The sequence below is a fragment of the Dicentrarchus labrax genome, unplaced genomic scaffold (assembly GCF_905237075.1).
Source record: "Dicentrarchus labrax unplaced genomic scaffold, dlabrax2021, whole genome shotgun sequence".
Taxonomy (NCBI): Eukaryota; Metazoa; Chordata; class Actinopteri; family Moronidae; genus Dicentrarchus; species Dicentrarchus labrax.
In genome coordinates this window covers 12,805,437-12,822,044 of record NW_026136723.1, presented here as the reverse complement: position 1 = coordinate 12,822,044, position 16,608 = coordinate 12,805,437, and the positions used below count along the sequence as shown (strand labels likewise).

Sequence of the window (16,608 nt, the reverse complement as noted above, 5' to 3'; positions counted from 1 at the left end):
GTCAGAGGTCACTGTACCCATCAAATGAACAAAAGAGAAAAAGCTCATGCTTTGAGCCTTCCGCAGAATAACAACTTGTGCACGATGAGGGAAATTATGTCATGAATCAATGTGTCTTGGCATGCGGCGTTGCACCGCTCTTGTTTTTCTAGAGGCAATGAATGATGAAGTCCCAGTCAGGGGGGCAACAAGTTGGCCACCGCTACACTACATGACACAAGGCTGCCAGCCAGCCAGCCAGCCATCCTGCTCCACAGGAGTCCAAACCAGCGGCCTGGCGCAGAAAACAATGACTGATCTGAGCACGGAAACACGCAGAATACAGTAACACTCTACAGGCTGATGACTTGGATACTGCTGAAAACACACACACACACACACACACACACACACACACACACACACACACACACAATGAACTGGAATGCTCTTGTCTACAACACTCACAGATGACAGGTTGTAGATGGTAATCTCTTTCAAATATGAATCCACCCTCTTCTGTCACACATCGTTTCTCTCGTTACGACACAGAAAGCATGCATGAAAACATTCCGTCGATGTACATCCACTCATCTGCACATTCTGGAGGCGCGATGAAGAAGAAAATCATTGCCACACGTTTGGCGACCTCCAGGGTGAAACCATTACAACCCCCGCCCTTCACCCCACCCCACCCCCCCACCCTCTCGTCCCCCCCCCTCATCAGGCACATGGTATGGTCAATGTTTGGCAGTGGAGAGCTGTTGGCAACAATCATGGAAAAACAAAACAACATCAAAGATCTTGGCAACCGGAATACAGTATGATGCTTGACCTGCTTTCACAGCAGAGTCTCTGGAACTACAGCTCTGGCACTCTGAATGAGGAAACACTGGAGATATGAAATACACGGATGGCTTTCTGTGGGGATGAAATGTTAAAGATATGGATTACTGGCTTGGGCCGTGTTCAAATAGGTTCAGCGCTGAGCGTCCCTTCCTGATCAACAGTGAAATATCACACGCAATTCAGAGTGCGTGTCGAACCGAAAGGCGTATTGGCTTCTAATCTCTAGAATGTGGTGAGAGAAAAACTTTCGGAACTGAAAGTCAGCTAGCTGTTTGACCTCTGAGGTGACAAAACTGGCCGTCTCAGCAAATAAGGAATGAAAGGAACACTTACTGATACATAGAAAAAAAACACTATCTAAAACACTGATAAAATATATAAAATAAAGCTTGAAAATAAAGTCTAACTATTTATGTATATGTTCATGAATACTTTTATATATTTTTATGTACACATACATATCTATTGTTTTATATCAATATATCTATTTAAAGTATAACTTAACTCTTGCACTTAACCCCCCAGAAGTTACTGCGAAGGCACAGATCTAAGCTCAGCGAACTTTAACAGAAAGGGAGTGTAGTGACTGCAGAACTTAGATCAGCACTAATGTCAACTTCATAGCGCTCATAGATGAGCAGCAAAAGGGGCCGGGCTTAGTTGCACTTCCTGTTTCACATGTTCTGTTTGCGTTTCCCCTCTCTTCTTTCGTAACATTTGTTTTTTTGTCTTTTCTTTCTGTTGTTTTTTACAGTTAGCACCTTATGTAAGTCCAACAATAGAAAAAAAGTAACGTGATAGCATATACGAATGTGCAAATGTACAACATTAAAAATACTACAAAGATACCTTTTTTTTTTCAAAAATACAAGTGATATAACATGGATAGAAAAAAATAATATAACAAACAAAGAAAAATGATGAAAAAAAAAAAAACTAAATTAAAACAACTTAAAGCATGCACTTGATCCTTTAGTGTGTGGCATAGGTATAAAAGGGATCAGATAAGGAAAGTCAGGATAGGGCTATGTTTGGGGTAGTTGACTAGTGTGACCAGGGGATCTAGCCTTGAATCTTGCGCAGGATCTCAGTGGAGACGGGTGGGTGGAAGTTGATGGTGTGGTGTCTCAGGCCCTGCGAGGTCTTGTAGCTCTTGCCGCAGCGACACTTGAAGGGTTTCCTCACACGGATCTGCGTGCGGTGGCCATTCTTGGCGTGGTACTTGATACCGTTCACATTCTGAAGAGACCGGGAGAGGAGATACATAATGAAAGGGGAGAAGGGTTGCAAAGTAACCCTTTTTACACGCAAACTCCATGTTTGACACGCAATACTGACACGCAATATAACCTGTGTTCGACCCTTTCATTCCAGACCGCAGTCACAGGTGGTTCACTTGTTGACCCAGGTCTAACTATAGTACCTTACACATATACTAAATCTTGTTTTAAACAAAATAAGATACAGTGTAACGTGTTATTTAGCGAACTTTAGGTTCTGTGGGGCAGATTTTGTTACTTTTAGACAGAACCAGGCTAGCTGTTGTCAATCATTATGCTAAGCTAAAATAACCAGCTGCTAGTGGTAGCATTAACACAGATTAGGATTGCAAACTTAAACCTGCAATTAAGTTTGGGAAATCCTAAATTAGCCACTTGCAAAACTAATTTAAAATGCATTTTACAGCATTATTGATCATTATATTGTTTATTTGTTGTGTTTCTTTGATTGGATACCCATTAGTTACTGATTATTATATAATCATTCTACAGTAACTGTTAAAGTAAAGTCATTGCAGAAACCCCTCTTCACCAGTTTACCATTTGTCTTCACCTGCATCAAACTCTGGTCAGACACCGGCTGGAAAAGTCAGGTTGGAAAACACATGTGGACCCATTCAGATCAACAACAAATATGGCTTTATCCTACGTCACTGTTTTGGTCCAAAAAGGGTATAAGAGAGTAATGTTCCCACATCCATTAGTCAAAGAGCAGGGACTACAAGTTGAATGAGTTTTTTGTTACCAGCTGCAATAAAATTCAACCAAAGCAAATATACCATGATATATTTATCACTGCTTCCAATCACGACATTCTGGATTTATAATGTGTCCAGACATGTGATACTCAGACAAAAGCTCCAGTGTGGACGTCAGAAACTACTGAACCTCGTGTCCTATGGCTGCGCTGCTGTAACTGACTTCTCAGTCCTCTGGTATAGCCTTACCTTGTATCTCTTCTTACAGCCGGGGACAGGGCAGGCGAAAGGCTTCTCCTCTCCCCCATTCATGCACATGGAGCTGAGAATGGACTCGGAGCTGATGGCGCTTTCTGTGGTCCACGACTCATCGCTGTCCGACTCCTCATAGTCTACCTCCTCCTCATCATACTCACTGCCTGGGGGCACCATGGAGAGATGCAGAACAAAAAAAACGGTAGTCAGCCCAGATGAAACATGGATTGGGACATACCCAAAAGCACATCATGACTTTTGAGTTTACCAAAGAGAAATTATACATGGCTTTTTATTAATACTTCTCTCTATATTCTTTTCCTGCTTTGATTCATTAGCAGCCCACATGTCAATGAAAGCACTGCTAAGACAAAACAGCAGTGGTGTGCATGTTCATGTGTGTGTGTGTGTGTGTGTGTGTGTGTGTGTGTGTTTGTGCTTCTGTGTGCGCCTGTGAGTCAAAACGTAGGGGCTGGCACTGAGAAAGAGATCATTAAGTGGGAGTGATCCCCATTGCTCAGCCTGGAAAAAGTGCTTTGCTAAGTGCAGAACATTTTCCACTCACATGCATGCACACACACACACACACACACACACACACACACACACACACACACACACACAAAAGACATCCACATACCACCTTACTGAAATGTTCAGACACACACACACACACACACACACACACACACACACACACACACACACACACACACACACACAAAGACCCACTGACCCCCCACCATCTCACAGGAAATGCTGCACCTCAGCATGAGGAAATGGATGGCACCCTGGCACATGTCGAAAGAGGACGTGTGCGTGTGAGTGTGAGTGTGTGTGTGTGTGTGTGTGTGTGTGTGTGTGTGTCTGTAGCTGTGCTGGTGTATAAGCCCAGACCTAACACTACGTTTGTAACCATTTGGGCTGGAATTGGACATCTGCTTCTGGGCTGTGCAATACACGGCCCCATGCGAACACACAGCGTGACAGCTGCTATGTAATTAGCAGAGTGTTGACTGGTCTGCTCACTGCAGGGACCAACAAAGCCAACACACAAACAACACACAAACACACAAACACACACAAACAGCAGTAGACAGTGGCTGGTCTCTTCCACTTTCCACTATGGAAGCAGATTTTCTTCATGATTCAGAAATTTGAGGAAATATTAGCATGAGAATGTCCAAATATCCAACTTATTACAAAATACCTTCAATGGTTAAAAGTGAATAATTTGTTGTTTGCATTACTAAATAAAAGGTGAGCCGGATCGTTTTCTTTTGGCAGACATCTTCAACAAATATCTTCATTTGCTCATCACGACACTGTCTGAATTTGATGAATGGGCTCCTGATGGCGCAGTTCATACAATAACTGTAAGACTTTTCTGTTACTGCCGGTAGGGTTATTTTGCCTTAGTCAGTTTCAACACCTCCATTCACTCGACAAGTATGGGCAATCAGTCTGTCTTCATCTCAAACACACATTTGAACGCACACACACACCTGTCGTACCTGTAGGTGTGCTGCTGCGGAAGGAGGAGGAGGGGGTGATTGGGGGCGTGACGGGAGGTGTCAGGTTACCGCTGGTGTGGCGAGGAGGCGTGGCCGTGCTGTTCCTGGACACTCCGCCAGTGATGGACAGGGACAGTTTGGGCGTGGCCTTCTTCTTCATGGTCTCCTGCTCCCGGCGCGCGGCATCCGTCATGAACCTGATGGCACACAAGGAGGGATCGTCAGCAAACCTCCCAGCTGACAACCATGTTGATGTCAACTTGAGCACCTTATAAGTGGAGGCGATACTGTGAACCTACTGAATTGCAAACTTTATTCAAAAAATAAATATTTGAAACAATACAGAAGTTTACCTTTTACTAGCATTTACAACTTTATGGGTAATTTTGGTTTATTACAACAATGCAAAAAAGTGTGATGGGCAATAAATAAGCAGTGAGACGATCTGATGGATACATGCCAGCAAGCCACATTATTTGGAGGTAAAACTGAAAGTGAGCACACCTGAGATGTCGGTAAAAGTGCGATAACAGAAAACTGAACCAGGACGTCAGTCCCTAACTGCGATGGCTGTTGCGTATTCATTTTACTAATTGCCTTTGTTTTCCCTCCCAAATAAGTCTGATAAGCCGACTGCTAGTATTTCTTGCCCCATCTAACTTCTTTTTAGCAATGTTGCGGAGTTCCAGGATCTCAGCAATTACCTTGCTGAGTACAATGGTATTATTACTGAAAGGAATGATGATTAGACAAGCTGTGCCCTTAAGCAGAGCTTGTCTTCCTGGGATCCACATTTAAAAACTGAAAGATATGACCCCAGTTCAGTTGTGATTCACTGGAATAAAACTTCAATAAACCTAACCTAGTTTTCTTTATATCCTGCTACTGTTTGTGCTTTGTACTGAATAGGAACCTTTAAGATATCATCTCATCTAATCATGGCTGTTCTGTACACTGGTGCTATGAGAGGGAAAGTCTGAGGTTTGACAGGACATAATTGAGTTGCTGAATGAACTGCCCCTTTAAACATACAGTCATCACAACATTGTACAGTGAATACAGATGACATTTACAACCTCGCCGATGGAACAATTACCACAGAAAACAAACCTCATCCTCTCTTTCTCTCTCTGTTTTTACCGTTATCTTGCTCACTGCTGTGTCTTGGTGGGATTTTAACGGGGCATTAAGTGGGACGTGACATATCGGTTCACCACACAAAAACACACACGCCATAACCGTGACATGACGCCTTTGGCCGTGCCGTTGGCAGCACATGGAGTTAGGAGTGATTGTCTTCTGTGGTTTTTTTAGTGCTGGTCTGCGGATGAGTCAGTGCTGTGTCTATGGGAAGACATCAGTCATTTGAGCTGCTCTCCACAAAGCCACATGTACACACAGAAACACAGACTTTCACTGGTGGAGCAATGCTGCCCTCTATGGATGGACACCTTTGGTTGTGTGTGTACCTGTTGATGTAGCTTAGGGCCAGATAAGTGGGCTGCTGTTGCTCCTGCTTCTCCAGGACCCGGGGATCTGTGTCTGGGAAAGTGAGAAAGGGAGAGACATTCAGATTAATCACCGCTCTCTGTGGAGGGAAAATGTTGTGTGAATACTCGTAGTAAGTAGCTGACTCACATCTATTCTTCCTGCCAGACTGGCTGATAGATTACTTGATGTTTCTCACACTGTGTTCTCTGTATTACTCCATAATATGCGAGGGGCCTGCAGATACATTTCGGATACTTTCATAAGTGGCGCATTATTACGCCAGCGCCAAGCCCCTTGTAATTTAGTGCCAATGCCTTTCCCAAAGTAACCCAAGGCTGCTTAATCATCGCCAGAGTCTGAATGTGGTGAAGAAGAAATTTGTCCGAGAGTGAAAGAGCAACTTGGAGGCTGTGATGAATGTACACAGTGTATTACCCGAAACGCACACACACACTTTTTCCAGTTGACTTGCTAACTCAGTCACACTACAGTAGGCAACTTCCACTGCCTGAGGGAAGCAGTGCTAACTTCAAAGCCCCACCACCCACCCCCTGGGAAACAGGGGCAAGTGTGCATGAAAACACTGCGGGTGGGTGCATCTGTGAAGTACCAGTGCCATCAAGTGTTCAAGAGGGGAACATTCAGAGGGATCCACACTAAAGAACTAGTAGGTTTTAGGCCATGGAATGCATGGCTAAGTCTGTGTGTGTGTGTGTGTGTGTTTGTGTCCATAATTGCAGTTTTGTATGTAATGGTTAGCAGATGTATCCCAATTCAGATCCAAGAACTGGATCATCTCTGTGCAACAATTAACAACACACTCCTGGACTCTCCCTTCCAACTAATCCCAAGTGTGTGTGTGTGTGTGTGTGTGTGTGTGTGTGTGTGTGTGTGTGTGTGTGTGTGTGTGTGTGTGTGTGTGTGTGTTTGCGTGTTGGCCTTCTTGGGCCTTTGGTTTTTCAGGCTTTCACACCTCATAATTAAAAGAGAATGCAGACTTCCCACTGTGCAGGAGAACACCAAGGAGACCAGCAAACACAAAAACAACCTAGAAAAAAATGCATACTACTGCTGCTGCTGCTGTGTAGAGCAGAGGCCTCCAATACATGTGAGTAACGAGTGTATGTTAAAAAAAACACAGAAAAAGCTAGGTGAGGGAAAAAGATAGCAGGGGCATGCATACACACACACACACACACACATACACACAAACACAAACACACTCACACTCACACACAGGCTCACACACACACACAGGCTTACACACATCTGAGGTGGTCCACAGAGGTGGTCCCTGACAGTCTTTTATAGCTGAGCCTTAATAATCCTACCTGCTGCTCAGATGTAGAGACCAGAGCTCTCTGCACATGCATAAGCACACACACACACACACCAACACTCCTCGACCTTACATCTCTCATAAGGCTGAGTCACGAGACATGACATGAGAGCTATGAGCATCTTGTGGTCTGACCTCTTTATAAACACTGAGTCTGAATATTTTGTAGCTTGCCCAATTTCCTTTCTCTGTCTGTGATGATGTTATAGGGATGACTAATGAAGCACTCAGAGGTTATTAAGATGAATGAATGTAAATGTATTTAATGTTTAACTCTACTGGAACTGTTAAAACAAGCTCAGAAATGTATCGACTGTAATATAGCCCTCAAGACCATGAAAATAACAACAAACCAAAACTTTCAGACAATATCTTTCTTGGTTAACCGATGAATTGTTTTGGCTATAAAATGTGACAAAATAGTGAAAAATGCCCGGTATAATAAGTGAAATCTTGTTTTGTCCAAAAATCCAAACTTTACTATTGTATGACAAAGTGATGCATAAAACATGGAAGCTGGAAGCAGCAAATGTTCGCAACTTTTGCTTGGAAAAATGAATAAATAATTATAAAAACGAATGGATTAATGCTGTCAATCAACTAGTCATTTCAGCTCTCAATTGATATGTCCAAAAACTAAGATTACAATATCCCAGAGCAATAAGTGGTGTCTTCAAATTACTCAATATTCCAAAGATATCTACAGTTACGCAACTCGGAGAAAAGCAGGAAATCTTGTATGCAGGAAGTCAGTTAAATGTCATTTCAGCAAATGTTTGACAGACAGGTATTAAAAAACAAGTACCAGAAGAAAGACATGTCAGAGTTAATAACTTGGGATGTACAAAGAGCCCAGGGTTGTTGTTTTTTCTTTTGCTTTAAGATGAGATAAGTGTGTGCATGTGTGTGTAGAGAAGGGGGGAGGCGGGGTGTTGGTGGGAATGGAGTAAGCCAGGTGCAGACAGAGAGAGAGAGAGAAAGAGGGAAAGAGAAAGAGAGAAAGAGAGAGAGAGAGAGAGAGAGAGAGAGAGAGAGAGTTGCAGTAAATGTTCACCGGCTTTACGACTTCCGCTCACCTAGCAGGACAGGAAGCTAACACACTGCTGATCCTGCCGCTGGAGCAGGAGGGGCCCTCCGCGCGCGCGCGCACACACACACACACACACACACACACACACACACACACACACACAAACACACACAAACACGAACACACACACACACATTTAGACGCACACACACAGTAAGCTACATGAATATCAATTTTCACTGATTTAATTTGCAAGTTTTACATCTAGCCTACGCAGTACATTGCCAGCAGCTGACTCCGTGTGTTTTCCATCTGAATGTGTGTGTTGTGTACATGTTTCTGTGCACGTGTGCTGCATGTCTGAAACATTTCAGGGTCTCGAGGGTCTATAAATATCTCCCTAATTAGCATTCCTGTCATTAAAAGCGGCAACCAATCAACAGCCGCTCCATTCACTTTAACACAGACGTCCATCTCTCACCAGCAGTGTTCTGCTGCCCCCTGCTGAATCTGTAGCGGCTCCTTGGCTCTGGAATAGCCTGCTGAAGGCCATTAGACAGGCTGAGTGTGTCTGCATCTAAGACCCATTTTTACTCTCTGGCTTTTAATTGTGTGTGTTTAATTTGTTTCCTGTTTTAAACTTGCTTTATTTCCACAACATCTGTTATTCAAATATAAGCCTTTATGCTTGTATGTGGACACATATATCTCTGTTTGCTTTTTAAAGTGCTAAATAAAGGAAATAAACTGAAAGTGAATGCACACTGTGTGAATGTGTCCACATGTATGTGCACATGTGTACAGGTCTGTGTGTGTGTCTTTACATGTGTGCATGTGTTGAAAGCAGGCCAAGAATGCATGGCTTGTTTTGCAGACTGCTAATTAAGCCACAGAGAGCATTTTAACGTGTTTCTAGAGCAGCAGGCAACCGGATGGAGGGAGAGGAGTGGAGGAGGAGGACAAGGGGGGATATGGGTGGGGGAAAAGGCAAACTTGTCTGTAATTACACTTCCCAGTGCTTGGTGGGGCGCTCAGGCCCTGCGACTTCCGAGAGCCAAACTATGTGACTGTGTGTATGTGTAGCGTGAAAAGAGAGGGTCTGCAGTTTCCAGTTTGGGATGCCAATCCACTAATTGCTCCGCTACACCCTGACAGGTCATTTGGGAAGTACGGTGAACGTGCACAAACATTCGCCCCCTTCCCGTGTCACACCTCTGAAAGTGGGATGCGAAACAATCTGGAAAGTAGGGCTGGGTTACATGGTAAAATCATTAACATGATATTAATGAAGGTAATTGTGGGTATTGATCTATATCGTAATGTGGCAAATGGCAATAAAACAATTAGTTGACTAAGCAACTAGCTGATCAACAGATAATATATCAGCAAATTATTTGATTACCAATTTATAATTTAAGTAAGATTCATTTTTCCAATTGCACAGTTTCAGCTCCTCAATCGTAAGGATTCGCTGCTCTCTGTCATTGTCATTGTAAACCGAATATTTTAAGGATTTGGACTGCTGGTCAGACAAAACGTCACTGTGGACTTGAACTGTGCTCCACTGTTACGCATTACATCCCCTTGTGTGAAAGGCAAAAACTTAATTTATATTTACAGTTGGCTTGGACTCATTAATCAGGACAACAGAAAAATGCAAAAGGATAATAATAAAAGTTATTCAAACAATTATCAGTGTTGTTGACAATTCATTTTCTTTCAATTCACTGATTCAGTGATTGATCATTTCAGCTCTGAACATCATATCATCACAAAATGATTTACCTGACAGTCAAACAATAATATCCAGTAATTTCCCAACATCAAAGACACTAACACAAAGACAAATTCTGGTAATTAACCCATTCACTTCTTAGCTATACAATTATATTTTTTATTAAACAACACAGGAGGGTAGGGCTTTTTCTTCCTGTTAACAGACAGGCAGAAACTGTTTTACCATACCACTGTGTTTGCGTTTGCCTTTTCTTTGAGCCAAGGCAGATAAAGGAATACAGCCAACAGAATGATTACACCTTTAGATACTTGCAATAGGTTAATTATCAGCGTGCTTCAGCAGGGCTCAGCCTACACTATTACAACACAATGCTGACCCGACTCCTCATGTCAAGTCACATCTCAGCCTTTGATTCCAGCTGTAAAACCAAAACTCCAAGTAAATTCTGTCCAAACAAAGCTGAGATATTTGGGATTTCCCTGTGCTCTTATTCCTCCTTTCTTCTCCTTTTTCTCACTTTTAATCTCTATCTGCCCCCCCCCCATACTCCCTCCCACCTCCTCTTTGTTGAGGTAAGAGGCAGGTTTGTGCTTGTGCAGGTGAGAACAGAGCACAACGCTGCCGTGCATGCCAGCCGGGCGAGCCTGACATCATTACATTCCTCAGACCTTACCTAGAGTCACCGCACAAAGCCTTCAACAACAACCAACACCACACTAAACACTGTTCACCTAACCCATTTCCTCTTGCATTTAGCTGTAATCTAAACAGTACGGGTATGTTATTGGAAGGCGGCTATCCTTTCTTCTAGGATGAGGTCAGGCCCAAAGACCTACATATGATCTCATTTTCTCACGGAAAAGGAACGTGAAAGGCTCATCTGGTCTGTTTGCTGCCAGCTATTGTGTACTGTGTGAGAGGAGGCAGGAGTCCAAACAAGATACAAGTTGAGGTAATTGAGGTACACAGGGGGCCAAACCAGAGGCTGAAGAAAAAAATGTGCATTTTTTGGATACATAGCTTATACGATATCCTACCACAAGATGGCGGCACAGTCTACGGTAATTACCATATGTTTCTAGCACAGGCATACACTGATTTCAGCACCCTGACCTCAGACCCACTAACTTACTTTTCACAGCTATTTATGTCTGATAGCAGAAGCATGTTGTCACCTCTTGATTATCTGATTTATTGTGACTCTGCTTTTTCATAATCTGTTTGCAACTGACCACAACCACTGCGATCTGTTATCTACAAAGCCTCAAACAGCTTGTTTGACGTCTCGCGCAGAAGGAGCTCGGAAGATCAAATTCGCTTATCTCCTGATTGATTGTTGATCCAACACTCCTGCAACTAAACAGGGGAGTAAAGTGGGAGCCACTATCCCTCCCCACCCCTCCCCTCCCTCGTCTTGCACATTCTCACCTCAATCCCCCTCCATCTGTCACAATCATCCCTGTGGTAACTGATCTGCGAGCCGTATTGATTAGACTATGTGTGATCTTAAACGCCACTGATGACCAGCAGCAGCGAGCAGAGGGGCAGCTCATTAATCCAAGCGATCTGACTGGTAAACCGCCATTCTGCTCGACTGAGGGTTGGGGTCAAAGGTCAAAGAGCCAGATGGGGCATATATCAGTGCCTGTGGGGTATTGGCTGTGTGGCTAAAAAGACAGTATTCTTGTATTTCCGCCACTTCATACCCGTTAATTTGTTTAGTGGTTGGTTTGGGGGAAACACTGGAGTCTACTTATAGCTACAAGTCAAAATAGAAAATGGTCATTCACAGGACCCCCCCCCTTTGGTCAATCTGCAAGTGATCCATAGAGCATATGGGAGGATGAAGAGTGGTCCACCACACCATCACCCACACCACTCCACTTTCTCCTCACCCACAAACACGCTCACAAAAAACTTAACACCCCCCCCCCAATTTTTAAACATTCACAACACACATCGGTCCTGTCCCACATATGATGTGACATCACATGTTGGGTGCCTTAACCACAGCTGGCTGCTCGGGAGCGCTCTTTGTTAGTGAGACAGCAGGTGTGCAATAACTCCGCCAATATACTGCCCCCAACCCCTTTAGAGACAGCCAGTTGCCATGGAGACTGGCTCAATGAAGCATCCATTCTACCCCCTCACCCCACCGCCTCACCCGCTTCAAACAGCCTCCTGAGGATGGATACACGCCGCAAATAATGATTAGCCCACATCAACTTTGTTACAGATTATTGAGTGTTTAGGTGGTTCACAACTCCCTTGATTCTTCTATAGTGTGATTTGCCATGGTGGATTATAGGTTAATCTACCACAGTGGATTATTTAGTGTTTATGCAGAAGACACACAGTTTGAACTGTGCTTCAAAAAGTGTTAAATATTTAACAAGCATTACATTCACAGGGCACTAATTAAACTACATCTGAATGTTTTTCCCCTGTTATTTTAGGGCAATAGCAAAGCAGCACACCCTCAAAAAAAAAAAAAAAAAAAAGCAATGCTAATGACTTTTACTAAGATTTCATTTAAGAGAGGCATTTCATTCAGGTCATTAGTTAACTGCAATTAAAACATAATATCTATTCAGCTTCTCTGACAGGCCATATTTGTCAAATGCATCCATGGTGACAAATATAAGTTGATAAATGCATCAATTACAGCCGATACAAAAAAACCTATTGTTAAAGTGAAGCACTACTTATTACTTTATTATTACTTATCAATAAGTTATGTTATATATGGTGTTCAAACACTAAATATTTCTGTGTGTCTCATGACAAATGGTGGGTAAAGTGATTAGCCACCAGTCTCTAGTCTCTAGATGTCAGGTGACAGTTATCAGAGGGTTTACTGTCAGATGGAAATCTAATAAGCAACAAGTTGAAGCTCCTGTACGTGGAAGTAAAATATAATCCTTTAATTGCATGTCTGCCGCAACTTGGTTCAACCGATGTTAATTAAGTGACACCAATGATATCAGAAAGCACTAATGTGTCGATGCGCTGAGACACTTGAGGTGACAAAAGCGACAGACTACTTGGCAAGCTCAATACACAAACGGCGTGACCGCTCTGCATCAGGCCTGGAAACGTAAACACACCGACTCCACCGCGATGTTAGCCGTGAAACCGCTGCCTGGCCGGAATGCTAGTTACACCTATGAGACCTACGCGGCCCTCGTAGTCGAGTTACCGCTGCAAAAGGTGACTATCACAGCTAATGCAGAATAAAAAAAAAAACGAGCCGTCACTTATTTCACAGAGAAGCACTGTTGTTTAAAGGAATTAAAGTCCCGTGTTGCTGAATAACTCGCACTCAAACGAGCCTCGACGGAGAGCGAGCGGCAGGAATAGCGGAATGCACAGCCGAGCCTATATGCGTTCAGCTAGCTAGCTAGGAGGCTAGCTAACGTCGGCTAGCTGCCTAGCTCCGTCTCCCCCTTCTGGCCCGACTCACCGATGTGATTGTCCTCGATGTGGACGATGAGCTCGGAGAGAGACTCGAACTGGAGACCGCAGCCCCCGAACCTGCAGGAATTAGAGAAGAAAGAAGCGGCGGCGATGCCCGTCATGTTTTCGGCGCTGGTGCATTCACCGGGTGGAGAGGAGGGGGTGTCGGGAGCCGGGGGTGGTGAACGAGGAGGCAGAGTCTTCGGGGTCGGGGTGGGAGCGCCGCAGAGCGCGGAGCGGCGGAGCAGACACCGGGCGGCCAGACAGGACAGCGGCGGACGCAGCTGGGAGGCAGGCGGGATGGTGGGGGTGGGGATGGGGGTAGGGCTGGCTGGTGACAGACCACGTCACGACCTGCCTACCTGTTAGGATCAGGGCCCCTGAAGCTCTATGAATAATCCAATTATTGATGACAAAAAACAAATATCAAATCAAAGTTAAATCTTAGCAACATCTGATAGGCAAAACACATTTTTTTGCATATATATTTTTTCATATCTTCTCTTCTTGCTCATATTGATCAACAGAGCTGGGTCAGTTCATTATATGTGTTGTTTTAGTCATATCTCATATCCAGATTAATTGTGAATGCCTCAATTGTGTAGGCTAAGAAATACATATTAGTGAATTCAGAAATGTGTAATGTGTTGTAGCTGTTGTTGTTGTTTTCCTTTTATATCACCACTGCTTGTCAATTAGGCTTGCAAATATAGAAAGATTTGATTCTTTGGTGGAAAACTATACACTGATAGATTAAGCAGTCATCCAAAAATTGTAATGGGTAGTAAATCAAATTTATTATGAATCCATTTAATATATTTCATTCATTGTAAATTCCCAAATTAAATATATAAGTATAAGTATAAGGAATAGGCTATCAGAAAATTCACAAATGTCTATAACATGTTATTTAACTGTAGATCACCTGTGGCAGGCAATATAATGTACATTTATCCTAAAAATATATGCTTTTCTTGCACCACCCTATAATAATACACTTAATAAAAGTCCCATTAGGATCTTAGAGCTTGCCAGTAAGGCCTGAGCAGTCAGCCAGATAGTGTGTGGACAGAGGAGGGGAGGAGGAACCAAACACTGGTGACGAGAGTCACCCAGAGTCAGCATCATAGTCCCAGAATAACAACTGGTTGTGAGCTGGACTTATGCTGACAATCTAAATTCCTCTCTTTATATTCATCATGGTGAATACAGAAGATGCTGCATTTATTTTTTTTCTTCAAACATTAATTTTGTGCTTAGGAAAAAATGCCTTCTGTTGTATTTCTGTTGTCTGTCTAACATAATCAAATTGAAATGTACAATATAAATACATTTCCTTGCCTTGGGTTTTCTGTTGTAATGGAATAGATTCAATTGTTGCTTTGTAATGGTCTGGAGCCAATATTTTACATGTTTATAAAACATGTCAGTGCTTTAGCTTGCAACAGCTTCAGAACAGACGAATGGAATTTTGAAAATCTAAAACTTATCATCGTTTGTAGCATTTTTAGAATGATTGTTGTTTATTTTCTACCATTAGCAAATTCAAAGAGATAACTCTAAATAAATGGGTGTTATAGTAAAACTGCACATGTAGGCTATGTGTGAATCAATATTTAAGTTATAGCAGTTGCATAACCCATTGACAACGACATCTATTACATCCATAAAGTTTTACGGATTAATGTTGCCCTGTAATGGCTCAGTGGTGAGGGGAGGACTTTGTAATGTGTGTATGTGTGTGTGTGTGTGTGTGTGTGGCTCCCAGAGAGAGGAGAATGTCCTTAAATCACTGGGGTTGGCTAACCAGGGCCGGCTGGCCTGTGTTGGACCTGTTAATCGAGCGTTAAAATGGCCTGTCATAAACCACTGGCCAGTGACTTCAGCAAACAACCTTAAGACCTAGGAACACACTTGCTCTTTTTCTGACTGCCCTCTATCTATCCAACCATATGAAACACACAAAAACATAAAATTAACTCCAATTCACCGCCTCAAGCAAGTACTAACCGTTACAAACACACACACTCACACAAACAACATGACATCACCACCGTCCACAGTCTCTCACACACATGTACAGTATAGAAATTCAGTGACTTCATCAGCCTAACACAGATGTTCTCTTTTACACACAAACATGTAGAGACACACTCAACATAAACACACTCATTACACACACATGGTGTATCAGAACTGTGACAGTGACGCAGTTCCCAACACCATTACGTAAATGAGAAGTGGTAGCATGTGTTGTGAAACGCAGGAGAGAAAGCGAGACACACAGAGAGTTCATGGTGCATGACATCATCTGATCTGAGGTCTGTGGGTGGCGCACAATGCAACAGCTTGGGATAGATTTCAAACTTGCATTGGATCTTTGATTATCAGCTCTTTTCCACTCAAGGCAAACAGTCCAAATCAGTGTGAAGACCAACACACAACTGTGTGTGCACATGTTATTGACCGACACACACACACACACACACACACACACACACACACACACACACACACACACACCAGTGGTCTGCTCATGAGTGGATCTGCATGTGAGGGCAGAGTTGGATGTAAATTTAACTCCAACCATTACATTACATAATCAGATGACTCTAACTTGTATACTTGGTTGCTGCTTAAAATATCTGTTTCCAGTTACTTTTAAAGTCGCTCATTAGTCCCACATTAGTCTGCAACTCACTGAAAGAAATACTCAAAAACTGTTTAAAATCAAAACTGTTTGGCAGCTGAGCCAGATGTGTGATGTAGCTGCACTGAGGATAATGCTACATGGGGATTCAGGTCCGTAAGTTTGTTTGACCTTTGACCTGAAACTCCATATTTTTACAGACAAGGTGACATCAGACTCGGAGAAGGCAGCTCTCTAAAGCTCCCAGTCTGGCTGTTAAAAGCCATGCTGAGGTGAAGATGCCAGATGGTAATGGCTGGTATAGCCACTGAGTTATGGAGGTAGTTGTA

General features: G+C 43.1%; 1 protein-coding gene across 1 annotated transcript; it reads right to left on the bottom strand.

Annotated features, from left to right (window-relative positions):
* Positions 1 to 1,289: 1,289 nt before the first annotated feature.
* Positions 1,290 to 13,931, bottom strand: jazf1a (JAZF zinc finger 1a). The gene is made up of 5 exons (XM_051389538.1): positions 13,637 to 13,931; positions 6,045 to 6,117; positions 4,576 to 4,772; positions 3,056 to 3,225; positions 1,290 to 2,067 (listed from the first exon to the last, which is right to left on the bottom strand). The coding sequence occupies exons 1-5, from the start codon at positions 13,749 to 13,751 to the stop codon at positions 1,891 to 1,893; spliced, it is 732 nt and encodes a 243-aa protein (XP_051245498.1). The 5' UTR covers positions 13,752 to 13,931; the 3' UTR covers positions 1,290 to 1,890.
* Between the last annotated feature and the right edge of the window lie 2,677 nt (positions 13,932 to 16,608).